Source organism: Neolamprologus multifasciatus, chromosome 15 (genome assembly GCF_963576455.1).
Source record: "Neolamprologus multifasciatus chromosome 15, fNeoMul1.2, whole genome shotgun sequence".
NCBI lineage: Eukaryota > Metazoa > Chordata > Actinopteri > Cichliformes > Cichlidae > Neolamprologus > Neolamprologus multifasciatus.
The window spans coordinates 38,259,530-38,278,797 of NC_140453.1; the positions used below are offsets into that span (position 1 = coordinate 38,259,530).

Consider the following 19,268-nt stretch of genomic DNA (forward strand, 5'->3'; position numbering starts at 1 on the left):
GACGGTCAGCAGAGTCTCTCTGAGCCTAGCATGGCTCTCAGTTAAATACCTTCTCCAGGAACAAAGGCAGTACACAGCTGTTTCACACCTTAAGGTTCACACTCCCTTGCTACTTCCCAGAGTCCTCAAGAGACAAAAGACTGGTCCTCTGGAGTTCCTGTTTCCCCCCCCAACATCCTTGCTACACCCCCTACCATTTGTCTTACAGTATGAGTGTCAGACATGTTAATACAATAAATAATGTCATTAATATCTAGGTGAAAGAAATTCCTATACATTAACATTGAAGGAATATTCGACTTAACAGAGCTTTGATTCTTTGTCAGCCTAGCTGTAGTGCTGAAGAGAAACTCTGGGTTGTTATTTTCCCCAATAATTGAGAAATAATAACATTTTCTAGCTTTATCGAGGTTTTTTTATATGGTAATCAAATATTACATAATTTACTAACAGGACATAAGACTTTTTGTGGGGGGGGGGTTTATGTTTAAATCACATTTTGCTGATTTTTGGTTTGTTTTGTGATGGTCTGGAAGCAGTCTGTATGGGAATAACAAGCAGGGCTTTGGGTAAACTTTAAGTTGTTCCATAAATTAATATGAATGCACACTTACATTTATTTATACATTTAGAAATCTTATAAATCTTACACACACATTCTGAATACACATTTTTGTACTCATTTACAAATCTATGTAGAGATTACCAAACCAGATTACACAAACACAGATCTGAAGATGCACACATAAATTTCAATATGCACACAGGAAACTCCACACAGATTAAAAAACAAAAGTGCAGCTTGGGATACACACACTAATGATTTTTGCTACAATAATAGCCTCATATATTTGCCCTTGCCTCTCTGAAAGGACTGGGCCTGGGTCTGTCTGAAGAATTTCCCTCCTACTCGCTCAGGGTTTTTTTAGCTTCTTGTTCCATGAGAAAAGTTCTCTTTTCCTGTTTTTTCGAGAGTTTATATAATTAGTTGCCAAAGTAGAGAATTTTCTTCCAAGACACCTTGCTGTTTGCGAGGTTTTTAATTTACAGCCATATAATACCTCCACATGATGTCCCTCTTTACAGCAACCTACATGCATCTGCTCAGTGCAGCTGAGTTCATAACTGCACACCAACAAAGCCCAGCAGAACAGAAGTGAGGGGGCAGAGAAAAGTGTGGTTGGAATAGATGAGCAGCATTTGCACAGATATATCTACTTTCTGATGAAATTCCAAAGTGTGTGTAAGTTAACAGATTTATCAGTATTACAGTTCTATCACTAAGACACAAGAATCTGATGGACACTCTAGTCTACTCCACTCTATCAGATTTTGTCTTTTAAATTAATGTTTAAAAGACAGTTTTAGTCTTTATTCTTTCAGCAATTAGCTGCCATGTTTCAGTTAAAAAACAAAATCCAGATTTTCCCAGAGGAACACAACATAAAAAACAAATGAGTAGAATAGAGTCGTATTAATCAGCAAGTATTACAGTTAATAAAGGAGGAGTGTAAGGGAACAGTCGCCGAGACTCCTCAAGCAATGGGGTGATAATGTCATTCGTATTCGTTTCTAAGGAAAGCTCCCTTTTTTATGCATGGAAAAATGACCTCCAAATTGAGCTTCCTGTAGAAGATTGGAGATAGACCTGTCTTGTGGCTCAAACCCAAACCATTAACACAAGGTTCAGAATTTTAAAGTACAAGCTGTTTTAATCCCAGTATTCCCAATGACTGTATTAAGTGTAGTAAATAGAAGGAAACCTTATTTCATTGTATGTGGGACTATAAAGTATTGCGACCCTTATGGAAAGGAATTCTTGACTTAATTTCCAGGTTAATAGAACATGTTATCCCAGTCGACGCAAAATTGTGCATTTTCCACATTCTCTCTGAACAGTTCCAACTACATGGAAAGAAATGAAAGCCAAACGCAATATTTCTTTAAGATGGAAGGACATACATGGACCCACCCCTAATTAATGGATCAAAGAAATGACATGCAGCCTTGCAATGAGAAAGTTGACGTTCTTAGCTCAAGGAAAGACTTCTACCGGATCTGGACACACTTTTTACAATTTATAACGGGATTGTTTGTACAGAGAACTATGTTGTAACTAATATACATATGTGCTGAGAATACGACGCTGTTGGGTGGGTTGGGGTTTTCGGGGTGACTCTATACATGTTGATGTATTACAACTTAAAAATCTAATACAACCTTCTGTAGGAGGTAGTTCTAGACTATGCGAGAGGCCCCGATAGGGCCAGTGCACACAACCCGTGATTTCTGGGAGATTCTCCAGGATCTGTAAAAATGTCACAAATATCTTTAAACATTTATACGCACAGGAAGTTCTATATGGGAGTAAGCGTTTTGAAAGTGAAAAATATCATTCTGTTGACTTTAAATATAAAAATGTCTGTTAAACGATCACGGGTTTTTTTTGTTGCTGTTGTTGTTGTTATTTTGAAGTATAGCTTTTATAAAATGCTTTTATAAGTCTTTGTATGTTCTAATCTATTTGTATTTGTGTGTGAATTGGAAAAAAAAACACTTGGGAGTTTGAGAATTTGTCTGTATAATTAGACACAAATTATTGTACACATTTCTAAATCTTAGTTTGAATCATATCGAAGGTTTTCTCTCCACATAAAGCAGACGCTCTGCTTGTTCTTGCTCTACGTGACTTGTGGGCGAAAAGTCAGAGGAGAAGCTTTGTCCCTTCTGGCTCGCTGTAGCGCGTTATGTTGACGTGTGTCTAAGCTGTTCCGTTAGCTAACAAATAGCTAGCAGACACTGAACACTGAAAGTAGCTGTTTAACAGGCTGGTTTTGCGAACTCAAAAACTCACAGTAATGGCGGATGACTGGGAAGAGATTCGCCGGCTTGCCGCAGACTTCCAGAGAGCGCAGTTTGCTGACACAGTGCAAAGGTAAACGCAACTGAACGGGTGATAGCATCAAAGCTAATCCCAGCTGTCATTAAAGTTGATTTAAAAGTAACGCTATTAGATGAAAATTGTGGCTTCTCTTGTAGCAACTGTTGTGACTAAAACAATGACAATAATAAATGTATACTACACTGTCCTTTACGCCACTTGTGTAAACTTTTCCGCAGGCTGTCGGAAAGAAATTGCATTGAAATAATTGCAAAACTAGTCCAAGACAAGAAGCTGGATGTGGTGCACACACTGGATGGTAAAGAGTATGTCACCCCAGCTCAGATCAGCAGGGAGATCCGAGATGAACTCTACGTGCACGGAGGTGTGATACAGAAGTTTAAGAAATGAGATGCAGCATTGTCACATTGTCCCTGTGACATTTTCAGAATTGTAGATTGTGACAGAAACTAAGTGCTTTCATTCTGTATTACAGGGAGAATCAACATTGTGGACCTCCAGCAGGTGTGTGTTAACACTGTGTTTCCTCCTGCGTCCTCTAGATGAGATATACAGTTTGTTCATTCAAATTTGGGTCAGATGTCTTATGAATGTTTTCATGATGTTGTTCCTTTCAGATTATCAATGTGGACTGGGTCCATGTTGAAAACAGAGCAAATGAAATTGCAAAGTCTGATAAAGGGATTCAGCTTGTACTGGGACAGCTGATTGATGAGTGAGTATTAGGTCTATACTGTATAAAAATGGCTACCATAAAGTCACACTATGGACAGCACTATAATGGGTTTTGTGAGCCAAGTTACATATTTGCATGAAAGAGCAAAATACTAAGTTATCAGCCAACACTTTAGATAGGACTGCTCGATTATGGCAAAAATTATAATCACGATTATTTTCACTGAAATTGAGATCTCGATTATTTGACGATATTTATTTAACAATAACAATGTATTGAATAATGACTTTAAAGATTGTCAAAAAATAATATAAAATAGTGTGCAAATACTGATAACAGTGCAAATGTTTGCAATATAAAAAATAAATGAAAAATGTAAACATCTATGTTTAGTGAACTTTGCAGTGTTGCTCTGTGGTCCCCAACCCTCGGGCCTCGGTGAGTCGTTTGGTACCGGGCTGCGCGAGTTGAGGCTCGGGTGTGAAATGTATGGTTTTCAGGGTTTTTATCGGTTTTCAGCGTTATTTTGTTATCGTTTACTCGGTTTTCCTTGGTCTTTTCACGTGTGTTATGAATAAATTTTCTTTTTTTCTGTACCGGTACTAGTTTTATTTTGTTGTATTTATCCGCGACACCGTAAAGGCCGGTCCATGAAAATATTGTCGGGCATAAACCAGTCCGTGGCGCAAAAATGGTTGGGGACTGCTGCTCTTAATTGTTGTGACACGTGTTCGAAATGCAGAGAGGTGCGCTCGATTTGCCACATGGAGCAGCGCTAGAGTAAAGCACGAGGGAGGGGCTAATAATCGGCTCAGTCATTTTTAATGATCGTTGAAAGCCCAGATCGTAATCGTGATTAAAATTCGATTAATTGAGCAGCCCTAACTTTAGACTCCATCCATCTTCATCCGCTTATCCGAGGCCGGCTCGCGGGGGCAGCAGCCTAACTGCCCCCGCGGGGGCAGCAGCCCAACAGCAGAGAGGCCCAGACCTCCCTCTCCCCAGCCACCTCCTCCAGCTTATCCAGGGGAACACCAAGGCATTCCCAGGCCAGCCGAGAGATATAATCTCTCCAGCGTGTCCTGGGTCTGCCCCGGGGCCTCCTCCCGGTGGGACATGCCTGGAACACCTCACCCAGGAGGCGTGCAGGAGGCATCCTTGTCAGATGCCCGAACCACCTCAGCTGGCTCCTTTCGATGTGGAGCAGCAGCGGCTCTACTCTGAGCCCCTCCCGGATGGCCGAACTTCTCACCCTATCTCTAAGGGAGAGGCCAGCCACCCTTCAGAGGAAGCTCATTTCTGCCGCTTGTATCCGCGATCTCGTTCTTTCGGTCACTGCACAGCTCGTGGCCATAGGTGAGGGTAGGGACGTAGATCGACCGGTAAATTGAGAGCTTCGCTTTTACACTCAGCTCCCTCTTCACCACAACGGACCGGTGCAGCGTCTGCATTACTGCAGCTGCAGCACCAATCCATCTGTCAATCTCCGGCTCCCTTCTCCCATCACTCGCGAACAAGACCCCGAGATACTTGAACTCCTCCACTTGGGGCAGGAACTCATCCCTGACCCGGAGTGGGCACTCCACCCTTTTCCGGCTGAGAACTATGGCCTCAGATTTGGAGGTGCTGATCCTCATTCCCGCTGCTTCACACTCGGCTGCAAACCGTTCCAGTGCGAGCTGGAGGCCCCCACCCGATGAAGCCAACAGAACCACATCATCCGCAAAAATCAGAGATGAGATTCTGAGGCCACCAAAGCGAAAGCCCTCCGCCACTTGGCTGCGCCTAGAAATCCTGTCCATAAAAATTATGAACAGAACCGGTGACAAAGGGCAGCCCTGGCGGAGCCCATCACCCACCGGGAACGAGTCCGACTTATTGCCGGCAATGCGAACCAAGCTCTTGCAACGGTTGTATAGGGATCGAATGGCCCGTAGCAATGGGCCAGACACCCCATACTCCCGCAGCACCTCCCACAGGACACCCCGAGGGACACGGTCGAATGCCTTCTCCAAGTCCACAAAACACATGTAGACTGGTTGGGCAAACTCCCATGCACCCTCAAGTATCCTCGAGAGGATAAAGAGCTGGTTCAGTGTTCCACGACCAAGACGAAAACCGCATTGTTCCTCCTATATCCGAGGTTCGACTAGCGGACGAACTCTCCTTTCCAGCACCCTGGCATAGACTTTCCCAGGGAGGCTGGGGCTCTATGGGCTCATTTCACACATGCCCAGTGTTTCTCGATATATGCTACAGATATTTAGGTCTATAGGATCCAGAGAAAAAGCTATAACACTTAAGTTAGCTAATTATAATAGTTAAGCTCCATCTCATTAGCCTATGGCACTTGTTAACTCTTTTTACAAAACTGAAGCTTTTGAGGTAAAACTAATGATAATTCTAAAGGCCAACAGTGCAGCTACAGACATAAACGATGCAAACTTTATTTTTGATAAACTTTAGACTTTTGTCATTTCAGTGTAGGATGATCTTGATTTAGAGAGCTTTAGTGAGCTTTAGAGAGCCAGTTTTACTATAACAAATTAATGTTCATAATTTGACTGTGGGTTTAACTTAGGCTGTTGCTGAAGGTTCAAAACATATCAGCAGGGTATGGCACGGAAAACAAACGTATAATTAATATTGACACAATCTGTGTCACTCGTCTATTATGTTGATCGTTTTCGTGATTGCCCAGATGGTGCTTTGCTGTGAATTGTGGGATGGCATTATGTCCTTTCCTTTCATAAAGAATGCTCCAGTTTGTCTTCTGCTGAAGGAGGCAATAAAGGAAGCTTTAACTGTTATTGGGCTGTCTGCAAATAAGTTGATGCTGACCTGTGTTTACTTGTGCACATCAGTTTTGTGCTAGCTAAAGGTTCACAATTAATTTGATTAAGAACCAAAAGACTTTAAAACAGTTCAGTTATTTTTATAATTCGGATTCATTTGTATCCCTGTAGGAACATAGGGCCCATAAATAATGAAATATTGCCTGTCACCAAATTTCATTCTTAGTTCATTTCTACATAAAAGCAAATCAATCAGATTTGAAGGGAAACTCCTTATATGACTTCAAAGAGGGGAAAATTTTTATCTTATTAAATTTTATATTCTATTCAAAGTCTTATTCAGTATTCAATAAATTAAATGTATTTTTTTCACATTAAAGGTTTAGTTAAGTCTCATTTCTGCACAGAAGTATTTACAAAAGTATAGTATATAAGGGTCAAGTCTGAACAGGTTAACTGAGAGTGATGTGTTGTGATTATACTGCTCATGTTTTGTCATCTGCAGCACATACCTGGACCATCTGGCCGAGGAGGTGAATGACAAACTGCAGGAGGCTGGTATGATCAGTATTGCAGAGCTGTGTAAAAGCTATGACCTCCCAGGAGATTTCTTAACTGAGGTGAGCCAGTTTTTACGTGCCTTTTAATCCAATAAGAAATTTGGTCATTAAATTAAGCAATGTGTTGTGCCGTCTGTGTTTTTAAATGGTTTAGTCTTCTTTGTGGTCCCAGCATGTTTTGACACGTTGTTTCTTTGTTAGTAAAAAAAACCATGTGGGTTTCTGATCCATATTTTAGGAGTTGTCAAAGCGTCTTGGAAAGATTATCCAAGGAGAAATGGACCAGTACAACAGAGGTGTCATATTTACCCCGGCTTTTGTTGCTCGCCACAAAGCTAGAATACAAGGGCTCTTCAGTGCAGTCACAAGGTAAATGTTGCAAAAAGGCTAAATATTTATTATGGCTTGTTTTTTGTTTTTCTTCTGCAGATGTACAGATTTTGATAGGTCCATACCTGTCTCAGCTTTTCTTGTGTGTACCGAAAAGCAAGTCAGTTAAAAAATTGAACTAAATGAAACGAGGTTATTAAAGAAACTATAGAAACAGTTCTGTGATGCTAAGCAAGGTTAAGCTGTTTGTGTGGGATAGCTCAAGATGCTATGAAGGATTTCTGTCTGCAGGACATTATTTTGAGCTGTGTTTGTGTTGCAGCATCCCAGCAGGTTGACAGATGGTAGCTAAAATGTTTTGCATGTTCTGTCATATTGAGTTTTTTACATTATGGTTCCCATAGGTAGAGACTCCTCACTGTGCAATAGTGCAAATATTTTATGCACACTATAATTATTTTTCTCATTTAAATTACTGTGTAACCTATTGGTCACAAGCAGCATCTACAACAGTTATGTTCCTAATGATGATATATAATCAGGCAGATATGAAACCCATAAGGCTGCACCGGTGCAATATAGCTGAGAAATTAAAACGCGTGAGGTTTTCCTAATTTTACTACATTCGCTAATCTAAAGCTAATAAAGACTAAAGGCATGGTGCTGAATGTTGTCAGTGCATCCCCACAAGTTGGGCATCAGATAGAAAAGGGAGAGGAATTCTTGATTGAGTTGGATGAAGTGATAGAGAATGTCCCCATAGACATGTAGGTGAAGGAAACAGAGGTGATGAGGTGTAGGGTACTTGTGTTGCTATGGAGAGAAAACGAGGACAGATAACAGCGGATTGTGTGAGAAGGATGAACATGTACTTTAAAAGAGCAAGGAACGCAAAGTGAACACCCTGACTCTGTAATACCACATTGGCTTTAACAATCTCCTTGACTTTCACGGAACTGTGAAAGCCATCTGTGATTTAGTAAAAACACTTTCACTGTTCAGTGTTTTGTTCTCTGCTACAGGTTTTTAGCATTTTTGGAAGCTAGTGTTTGCCACAGAGAGAGCCGTAAAGCTAGCCTATATGGCTGATTAAGGATATAAGTGCTACCATATAACTATATTCAGTGTAAATTACAAGTACTGTCACCTCAAGGTGCTTTATATTGTAAAGTAAAGACCCTATGTTAATAAAGAGAAAACGCCATCAATTAGACCACCTGCTAAGCACCTGACGACAGTGGGAATGAAAAACTCCCATTTAACAGGAAGAAACCTCCACCAGAATCAGGCTCAGGGAGGGGCAGCTATCTGCTGTGACCGGTTGGAGGTAAGGTGTAGGAGACGCGATAAAAGACTTACATAAGAGAAAGTCAAAGATGAATAATAACTGATCTTCACATCTAACAGATGTGAAAAAATAACAAATGTTCTCACATGAGACCCCGCTGTCTTCAACAGCTGCATTCGTTGGCACTTTCTTATTATTCCTGCTGTTTTGCTTTTTCTATAGGCCAACACCTGTCAGCAGTATGATTGGAGCATTTGGATTTCAGGAACACCTTCTGTACTGTAAGGACCAGCTGCTACATCATTTAAGTTAACCTGTTAAGCTCTTTGGTTTCACGTGTGTACTAGTCTTCATTTTGTTTCTTCTTTTTTTTTTAAACTTGTATGATATTTATGTTTGGTTATTAATTGTTTTCAACTTTGTCTAATGTTAAACATTAGACAAACAGTCCTCTATTGTCATTGTTTAATACTTTACAGGGCGTATTATGATATTGTATTTTTTGTGGTTCAGCTGTCTTGGAGGAGTTGGTGAATATCGGGCGCCTGAAAGGAAGCGTGGTTGGGGGGCGTCAGGACAAGGCTGTGTATATCCCTGATATCTACACCAAAACACAAAATGCCTGGGTGGATTCTTTTCTCCAGCAAAATGGATATTTAGGTAGGTGTTGATGTCGGTGATCAAAAATACCCTTAGGCTTTTTCTAGTTAGCTAGCTGTCTCATTCGGAATGTTTGAGCTTTTTTATCTTCTGATCCACAAGAAAGAAAAGAAGCATCCATTCACATTAACAATGACCACAAAGCACATTCTGCAGTAAGGTTTAGACTCTACAATGTTAGAAAGAGAACTCAAAGAATCAGGTGATCCCTGCGAGCAAACACTTGGTGATGGATTGGCAGGAGTGCCCTTTAACAGGTAGATCATTCAGCAGACCCAGGCTCAGAGAGTAGTAGCAGTCTATGCAGATGGTTGGGGATTGAGGGGAAAGACAGTATTTCCTATGTTTGTTAAAAATGACAAGAGATTCAGTGTAAGACGGTGAGTTTTTGAGGCTCTTTGACAGCAGGGCTGAAATATTTGAAACTCTTTCAGTTTAAAAATTTTAGGGAGTTGTTGGTTATTTGATCGTTGCACAGTTATTGTCCTAAAAACAGTGAGATGTGTTTTGTTTTTGTTTTTAAATTTTCTTTATTACTGTTGTTAGTTTTTACTACTCCTACTTTGGGGACTTGAGATAAGCAGTTATACTGAGCTGTGACTGTCTCAAAAATATTTTCTTTTATCTTGGGCACAGAAGTAATTATCTTGTGTGTACTAGATGAAAAATGACAATGATAAAAACCCAATTTTTCCTCTGAGGCAAGAGCTATTATAGAGGCAGGTGATCAATGTGTTTGTCGGCTCTGTCATTTTTAAAGCAAGGTTACATTTCTAAAAACAAGGAGGAAAAAAAACCAGTGAATTTCAAAGAACTCAGTGCCTCAGTGGACCATGGGTAAAGGAAGACGCAGTCGTGTTTTGGTGCAGATCCGCATCATGCAAAACTGTGAAATAGGACACTGAGGTTCCCATTTGTGCCCTCAGTAATCATTAAAAGGTAGTAACATTTGCTTTTCAGCGACACTGCTGGAACTTTGCAGCAGTGGCATGCAAGAACTGTCACAGAAAGGCAAGCAGAGCTGCTACCCACACATGGCAAAGGGGGTTATTAAAATGTTAACTGAGAATAAACAGTGGTGGACATGTAGAGGATTGGTGTGGTAACTGCTAAAGAAAAAATTACATTAAAAAATTACTTTCCCAAGTCAGAGTGTTACAGATATGGGACTGTGGTATCGATTAACATTCCTGCTGCATTAATGTTTATGTTGCATTTTACTGTAGTTTTGGGGTTCAGCTGATTTCAGTTACTTTACATCAGTCACATGCTGTGAGTTTTGTAGAAACCTAAGCAGAAGAGATGACATCAACCATAGAAAAATCATCTTTATGAACATTTCAGCTCATCAACAAACCAGTGAGATAAATGTGGCAGAATAAAACCTGCTCCTGTCTTTTCTCTGCAGACGGTCTGTCTCCACATGAGAGGAAAAACAAGGGTTTTTTTTTTTGTTTTTTTTTAAATAGTTATGTAGATTAGCAATATAATATATATCTATCATAAAATATTTGTCCTTCAGGAAACTGTCCCCTGTGTCTATTACTACTGTAAATGTTTACAAGCCCACTGTTGTGGCTGTGGTCCATATGGTGCATTTACTGCTGCAGATTCTTTTTGAAAGTGGGACTTAATGTCATGACCGCTCAGGGTTATTAAATAAACTGCTATACTATATGAACTGATGACATCATTGTCCCACAGAGTTTGATGCATTGGTTAGACTGGGGATCCCCGACCCATCCAGCTACATAAAGAAGCGCTTCAAGTCTAATAAGCTGCTGTTCCTCAGAGCGGCCTGTGTGGGCCAAGCTCTGGTCGACCAGGTGGAGGCCTCTGTGGAGGAAGCTGTCAACTCCGCCACTTGGACTGACCTCCAGGTCAGCTCTTTAACCTTTAAATTGATGATATTAGAGGAGTTGCATCATATTTTTATTATTTTTTTTAAGATTTCTGTTTCTTATCCTCGTCTGTCCGGGCTGCTTTAGCCAGTTCTGCCCAGCTGCCTGTCGACTGAGGACATTGGGATACTGATTAACCAAGCTATGAGAAACACTAACATCCAATCGTCTGCCAGAATCTTGGGGGGCACCGTGGTTGTCAGTGAGAAGTTCATCAGCAACTGCCTCTCTTTATTTGATGAGGCCATGCAGCAGAAAGCTCAGAAGGTAGAGATTCCTTTGACACCCGGTTTTACATGTATATGTATATGCTCTGTCCAAAGGGTGGAACTACATTTTGTGTGCTTTTCAGGAAGTTAAGAGCAATCCAGTGTTTTTGATAACTGAAGAGGATCTGAAGCAAGCATCTATCCTGACTGAGAGCACCGCATCTTCTAAGAAGGAGAAGAGAGAAGCGGAGCGCAGGAAGAAGGCAGCAGGTTTGTGAAACCTATCTCACAAACTCCCACTGTTTTTGTTTTATTATTTTTATTCATATAGTTTTTAGTCCCTTTGGCATTTTGTGAGGGAGACTGACAATGGTGAGAAATCCCAGGAGTTTATTTTGGTTCTTAGTGTCCAACATGTGTCCTCAAAGCTCTCTAAGGTAATGATGTATGAGTGAGTCTAATTATTGATGTCTTACATGAAATCATTTTTTCTGTTTTAATTTGCAGAAAGTTTCTGTTTGCAAAAAGCTGAAAGTGGGTAAAAGAAATTGAATGAGAGGAATATCTGTTCATTTCTTTTGATCAAGTAAAGACTTTTCACTTTGCCTTTGCAACAATTAGAATGGCCCAAAGCTCAGGGACGTGGGTCTTAGGCCATTTTTATGGTTGCCGTGTCACCTATCGTTTAGGACAATACTGCAGTGGCTTCTTGTGTAATGATGGCACAGCAAAGAGTAAAGTGACTCCTTTATTTATGTAAAGCAGTCAGAGCTGCTTCCAGAAACCAGAACAATGAGACAAGAGAGGGATTCACTAAGGTGCCCGTACTGATATTTCTGTTATTTAAGTTAACTTTAAATCTACAAGAAAACTCACCAATATTTCTTTTTTTTTTTTTTTTTTTTTACAAACTTGGACTTAAACAATTATCAAATATCATCAGATTGTTTTTTGGAGTGGACCCAGATCTGATTGAGATGCTTTGCCATGACCTTAAACGGCCCCTCATGCTCAAAACCCCTTCAGTGGAACTGAATTGAAATAATTCTGCAAAGAAGAGTGGGCCAAATTTCCTCCACAGCGATGCGAGAGACTCATTGCCAGTTATTACAAACACTCGATTGCAGATCTTGCTGCCAAGGATGGTACAACCAGTTATTAGTCTAAGGCAGCAGTTTTTCAAACAGGGACAAGCAGGTGTGGATAGCTTCTTAATGAATGACGTCATCAGTAAAAACCTGTATTTTCCGTTTACGCAGGTTTTGTCTAATGTTAATCTTTGTTTGTTCATCTGAAATTCTGAAATCTAAAATGTGACGCATATGCTTTTTGTTTTGTTTTTTTTACTTGAAAGATTGACAGTTAACTGTCATTCTTATAGAGATTCTCCTGATGTTTGCTTTTGTATTGCAGTTGTCTCTCTTAGAACATCCTCACCAATAAAACATGTCCCAGTGAAATGGGGGTGTGGCAGATTGCAGACTGTAGGTAGCGAGCAGGATCATTTCTGCATGCATATTAATGAATGAGGCCCAGTGTGTGTGTTTTGTTGTCCAACACAGCCTTATGCAAATGTTGCTTGTGCTATTTTTACACCAGCTCTGTAACATTTGGAGAAGACTGCATCACCACCTGCCATGGGGTGGCTGTAGCTCAGGTGGCAGAGCAGGTCAGCCACTAACCAGAAGGTCGGTGGTTCGATCCCAGGCTGCTCCAGTCTGCATGCCAAATATCCTTGGGCAAGATACTAACCCCGCGTTGCTCTCCGATGCATCCATCGGAGTGTGAATGTGTATGAATGGTAGATTACTTAGCACTTAGGTCAGATAAAAAGTGCTTGTGTGAATGGGTGTGATTGGGTGAATGAATTAGTTGTATAAAGCGCTTTGAGTGCTCAGACAGAGTAGAAAAGCGCTATATAAGAACAAGTCCATTTACCATTTACCAACATCTACCCTACAATGACCCGTAGGACAAATACAGGAAAAATAATAGACTGGTTATCTTAAAGTGAAGTTAAGTGAAGTAAAGACGTCTGCAATGTGACAAGTCAGTGTTTGCTGACTTTAAGAAGTTGAGTTTTCTCAGACTGACTGGGATCTGTTAACTGTTTGTCTTCCAGAGGGCAGTGGCAGTGTGAAAGCAGGTGGAGGAGGCAATGCCAGAGAAATCCGGATTCGTAAAACCAAGAAGAAAGGGCGGAAAGATGAAGACAGCGATGAGGAAACTGGACCTTCTCAACAAAGTATGTCAGCAGTCACAAAGACATTTTATGTTCTCAGGGAAATACGGTCTCCATCTGCACATTAAGCCTGCTCACTGAGGCTTTTTACTGTAATAAGAGCTTAATGGCTGCTTTACGAGGAATCTCCTGGGTCGTTAACTTTTTTTTTAATTTTCTACATGGAAGACAAAGGTAACTGTAGGATTCCAGGGAGACTAATTAGCTTGTGTTTTACCTTTGCCAAGATCGCAGCAGACAGACTGAAACCCCCTTTATGGCCCAGGAGGCGATCGCAGCCGTTTTAGAGGAACGAGTGAGTGACTGCCCTGAAGAAATCCTGTCTGAGTTGGCAGAGCAGTTAGTCAGGTAGCAGACACATCTCTTTCTGAAGTTCCCTTTTCTCAGAGCTGCCAACAATCCCTTCATTCACCTTCTGTTAATGTCCCTGCAGGCCTCTGACTAAAGCCTACCAGGAGGTGCTGCGGACAGTGTTCATGTCCTCCACCAGCTCTCCATCAGGGGCCAACAAGAAGAAGAGCATGAAGGATCTGCAGGAAGAGATCACCAACCTGTACAACAATATCCGACTATTTGAAAAAGGCACCAAGTTCTTCTCAGGTAAGTCATGTTCCATGTAGCTGTATTGGAAATCAGAAGCAGGACCATCTTCATCTCTCGCATCCTGACAGGAGACGAGAGAAGAGGCGGGGTTCACAGGGTCCAGATTTTACCCTTACTGTTTGGCAGATCACTGTATTTGTAATAGATCTGTTACACTGGATTAACTGATCATGTCAGGGTTCATGTTCTGATATTTGTTCTTCTGTATAAATCAAATGTTTACCTGTGAAAGACAAGTCATACTCAGGAAAGCTAGCATCCTTTGCTTTATTTTCGTATATATTTATATGTCAAGGGAAACGAGCATTAGGCTTCAGAGCGTACTAAATGCTCAGAGACAGTTTTTGTACTCTTGCCTCTGTGATGCCAAAGAAAGTGATGATGTGAAAGTCTCAGGAGCACAGCTCTGACTATGAGCACAGAAGCTCCACCCACCTGGAGGGCAGTCATTCAGAAGAAGGAGCTCGTTGCTGCATCAACAGCTAAGCTGTCAAAAAGCTTTTAAGAGAAAAGTTGTAATGGCTAAGTTACAAGACAAACAATATCTTCTAGTTTCTCAAAGTCAGTTTATATAGTGTGTGGCTAAAAGCACCAGCCCTAAACCCACAACAGACCACAGATGGGCTGGTGGATGTTAAAGGTTAGAAGAAAGTGAAGTCAAAAGCGGCACCAAGGCCCAATGTAAGATACATAAGGATTATTTTGAAAAAAATATCTGGCATTGTAGTATTAAACCCTGTAACTAATAGCAGATATTACCTCCTCTTTGAACATCACACACACTGGGTTGAATTTCCACTTTTGGATTAAACGCTGACAAATGAGCAAATATTGTTGTTTTTTAGTAAAGCTCTGACAAAAACCTCATAGTGAGACACAATATTGTGATATTAACAGATGAAAAAGAAGAACAAACATCCAAAACTAAGTGGCAGCCACAACATCGGGGTAATTTAATTAGAATGTGAAAACGTGATGACACACTCATCTGTTACTTCAAAATAGAGCCAATACATTTAAGTATGTAAGGGAACTTCAATCTAAAACTGTCCAAATCTCGAGGATTTCTAGAGGAACATAAAAGAAATATAACAGGTTTTGTGTATTGACCTTGCTTTACACCCAGCACTCTTCGTATTAGGAAAACCTCCTTGTAATATGACAAGAGTAGTGAGTTATTTATTGAGAATTGTGCACTTAAATGCAAAGAAAATAGAAGCAGCTGAACAACTGCTCAAATTGGAGCTCTCCGACTTAATTCACTGGAGAGATTAGGCTATAAAACGTGTGTATCATGGGGGAAATGACTGTAAAAACGGTGAGCAGAATCATCCAAAATTTCAAAGGCTTTACATGCAATATTTGTTTGTTTGTTTTTTATGCATGCAGATGATACCCAGGCCCACATCGCTAAGCACATCCTGAAGACCGTGTGCACTGATGTCAGTAACATCCTGGTTAACTTCCTGGCTGCTGACCTGATGATGTCCGTGGAGAATCCCAGCACCATCACCAACGAGGTCTGTGTCTGTCGCTCCTCTTGGCAACCTGAAACTCAAACTGTGTTACGATTATCTGTGGAGCTGAATTCAACGGTTCACACTGAATATGCAATTTGGTACTGCAGGTCAGACTGAAGATTTTAGGCAAACTGTCAGAGGAGACCAAAGGGCCTCTTTTGAAGCTGCACAACTCCCTGAACGGCAAAGTAAGTAGTATGCCTGTCTAAAATAATGTTGCACTGTAGGTGACTGCAAAATGACAGCTAATACCTTGAAATTTAAAAATCGCTAATCTGGGGAAAGGTTGAGGGATAACATTTTAAGTAAGGTGGATTTGCTTTCTGTGTTTACAGTCCATTGAAGACTTTGTGACTAACTTGGATACCTGTGCTGAGGTTTGTGGATTCATGCTAAAGAAAGGAGACAAGAAAAAAGAGAGGTAGGCACATTCGAGCCACAAAACTCTTCACCCTGATCCTCTTGTGGAGTCTAGAAGTGTGTGAATGCGTGTCTTGCAGACAAGCCCTGTTCCTGCACCGCCAGGCCCTGACTGAGCAGCTGAAGGACACCGAGGATCCCGCTCTGGTCCTCCACCTGACCAGCGTGCTGCTGTTTCAGGCCAGCACGCACTGTATGCTGCACGCCCCAGGCCGCTGTGTGCCTCAGATCATCAGCACACTCACGGGGAAAATATCTGCGGTATGTACAACTGATTGAACGTGATTTGAATGGGAAGGAAAAGTGTTGCATCACAATCCATCAATTTTAAAAAATGATCAACTGGATCATCAGATACACCAGTCTGCTCACTCCTCCATCATGTCTGTGTAGGGTAGAGGTCGGCAACCTGTGGCTCTTTAGTCCTTATAGTGCGGCTCTGCGTGGTTTGGGAAAATAAATTAGAAGTATTTCGCTGAAGTGTATTTTTTTATGTTAGTTCTTTTTTTAACTTGTAGTTCTAAATTGGAAGATTATTGAAATATAAAAATAAAATTACATTCTATTATTTTTTTTCATTGCTCAAAATAAGCGTCACACTCACAGAAGCCGGTGTACCCGCCAAAATGCCGTGCATTTATCAAGACTTTCAACCGAGGCCAATTATGGATCTTCAGATCCACATTATGTCAGCAGCTGTTCTCCACCGTGAACTCTGTTAAAAACAAACACCGTTCACGCCTCACAGATGACAGCTTACAGTCCTGCGTAAAGATGAAAGTGACTTCGTACAGCCCTGATTTGCAGACGCTGTGCGCAGAGGTTCAGGAGCAGAAGTCCCATTGTAAGCATACCATGGCAGACCCGACAATGTTTGCATGAACATCTCAGCATCTCTTTATTGACCACTTTTCACACACGGTTGCTGTACGCATACAGCCGGCTGTAGCTTTTCAGCTCACAGCCCGACACACACCACCACAACAGCATAGATAGCACAGACGTTAAGGCGGCGAGGCGTGATTGCGGGAGCCGCTCAGATGCGTCCGCCTCCCCTGCAGCGGCGCTGCAGACCACGCCCCGCCACACACATTAACCTGGTAAAATACATATTTAGGCAGAATTTTGCAAATATATATTTTTCTTTCTTTTTTCCATTATTATTTTTTTTAAAAAAGTCAGGTCAAGGCTCCAAAAGCCCAAAGGCGATATAAGGGTGGCGGCTCACAACAGTTTTTGTTTGCTGGATCATTTTAGTTCAGCTGGGTGTCTTTCCTTTTGTTATATTTCTTTAAGAGTTCAAAATGTGTTCATTACATAAATAAAATGTAATTTTCTCTGTAGCACTTCATGGATTTCATAACCAACACACAAAGCATAAAGGTAAAAAACAATATATACAGTGTTATCTTCATTTTAGATGTCAAAAAGTATTTGCGGCTCCCAGTGTTTTCTTTTGCGTGGAAACCGGGTCCAAATGACTCTTTGGGTGTTAAAGGTTGCAGACCCCTGGTGTAGGGGAAACACAGTCCAGTTATATTATGTTACACAGCCATGCCTCCTGGAGTTGACATGATTCTCATTGGATATAGAAACAGGTGCATAATCCATTAACACTGTAAATGTTTAGCTTCACAATGCCCGTCGTGTGATTGTGCTGTCTGAAAGCTTCATCTCAGGATCGCTTGAAGTAGTGTTGAGGCGCAGCAGCTGTCGGTGGTCTCCATCTGCTGCAAGGAGAGTGAAGCAGCTGAAATGTGTGCATTTTGTTGCAGGAGCAGCAGCAGCTGCTGTCTACCTACCAGAGCCTGGTGGTGAAGCAGCTGGTGAGCCAGAGCAAGAAGCAGGAGGATGACGAGGAGCAGGACGAGGAGGCGAGGGGCGCACGTGCTCAGGTCCAGACCCTTACACCGCAGGTGAAGGACCTGGTGCTGTCTCAGAGAAAGACGTCTGTTAATGAGGACTGACTGAACAGTTGAATAAAGAGGAAGGAATGTCACAGGGTTAAAGACCTGTGCTGCTTCTAGATCAGCTGGTGGTCCTGTATTTTTCTATGATTTCTCTCTGTGGGCATCATTTTAAATTATTAAAGGAAATCACTGTGTATGATGAATTTAACACAATTGTCCTCAGTGAGGTTCTGATTAACTTGCGTATTAAATGCTCTCCTCCTCCTCAAGTGAGTTGCTTCTTCTGTGACCAGCACAAATGCAGAACATTCGGCTTCACACTTTATTACTGACCTTTTTTAACATCAGATAATACATTGGTGTAAATGAACTAAATGCTTGTACTCATGTACTGCAAATTCCTGGTTCTCATTCTTCATGCTTCATAATTGTAACATAACTGAGCTTTGAACTGCTTAAATTACATGTGGGCATAACTGGCCAATGAAGACAGTACCACATCTGCATGATGAGTCTGAGAGTGATGCATTAGGTGTGTTGTTTGTCTCCGTCTTGTGACCATTATGTGAACTTACACTAAAGTGCATGATACTGCGTTTCAACACTTGGGGGCACCAACAGCAAACAGTTGTTTGAGTGATATTGATGCAGTTATAAAAGAAAGGAAGAGCACTGCAGGAACCAAACTGAGTACACTACACACATGCATGTCACAGTCTCCATCCCAGTGGTTTCAAGCTTAACCCCAGGATTTTAAATCTGCTTGCTGGTATTTGCTTCTTATATTCTACTTCATCTCAGAGGTGTTAAGGTCAGAGCTCTCTGCAGGCCAAACACATAAAGCAGTTTCCTGGAGCTCCTTTTGTACTGGAGGTTGAACAAATCTGCTCTTTTTTTTTTTCAGTGTAAAAAAAATCATGTTTTTTCCTTTCATCCCACCTTGAGGTGACTGGTGGTTTGATTTGGCACCACTGAAATAAAATTGAAGTGAAATTTATTAGAACCTTTACTAACCCAGACCATAAAAAAGCTGAACATATGTGTTCACACCACTCCACATCCTTTACCCAATTATCAAAAGAGCTTTCCTTAAATGTTAAGGCTATGTTGACTATAAGACTATAAGGAGTTATAGTCTCTTTTTGGTCACTATACAACAGAGCATGCTTCATAAATCTGCTTCTAAATCAGAGTCTGTACTGGATAGCATTGTACTCTGCCAGGGCTGACTTCTGTCACTAATTTGTGAATT

The 19,268-nt window shown here is 41.1% G+C and overlaps 1 protein-coding gene across 1 annotated transcript; it reads left to right on the top strand.

Moving 5' to 3' along the window:
- Positions 1-2,690: 2,690 nt before the first annotated feature.
- ufl1 (UFM1-specific ligase 1) lies at positions 2,691-18,522 on the top strand. The gene is made up of 19 exons (XM_085132180.1): positions 2,691-2,935; positions 3,121-3,266; positions 3,378-3,406; positions 3,520-3,617; positions 6,879-6,993; positions 7,172-7,302; positions 8,774-8,832; positions 9,065-9,211; positions 10,916-11,091; positions 11,200-11,379; positions 11,465-11,591; positions 13,444-13,566; positions 13,791-13,911; positions 13,997-14,163; positions 15,556-15,686; positions 15,794-15,874; positions 16,022-16,107; positions 16,187-16,367; positions 17,882-18,522. The coding sequence occupies exons 1-19, from the start codon at positions 2,859-2,861 to the stop codon at positions 18,071-18,073; spliced, it is 2,367 nt and encodes a 788-aa protein (XP_084988306.1). The 5' UTR covers positions 2,691-2,858; the 3' UTR covers positions 18,074-18,522.
- The last annotated feature ends 746 nt before the right edge of the window (positions 18,523-19,268 follow it).

What these genes read in the sequence shown, in the direction of transcription:
- ufl1 (XM_085132180.1), top strand. Translation starts at nt 2,859, where the DNA reads ATGGCGGATGACTGGGAAGAGATTCGCCGGCTTGCCGCAGACTTCCAG. An exon ending in TGAACTCTACGTGCACGGAG is followed by an intron (nt 3,267 to 3,377) that starts GTGTGATACAGA and finishes TCTGTATTACAG; the next exon opens with GGAGAATCAACATTGTGGAC. An exon ending in CCAGCAAAATGGATATTTAG is followed by an intron (nt 9,212 to 10,915) that starts GTAGGTGTTGAT and finishes ATTGTCCCACAG; the next exon opens with AGTTTGATGCATTGGTTAGA.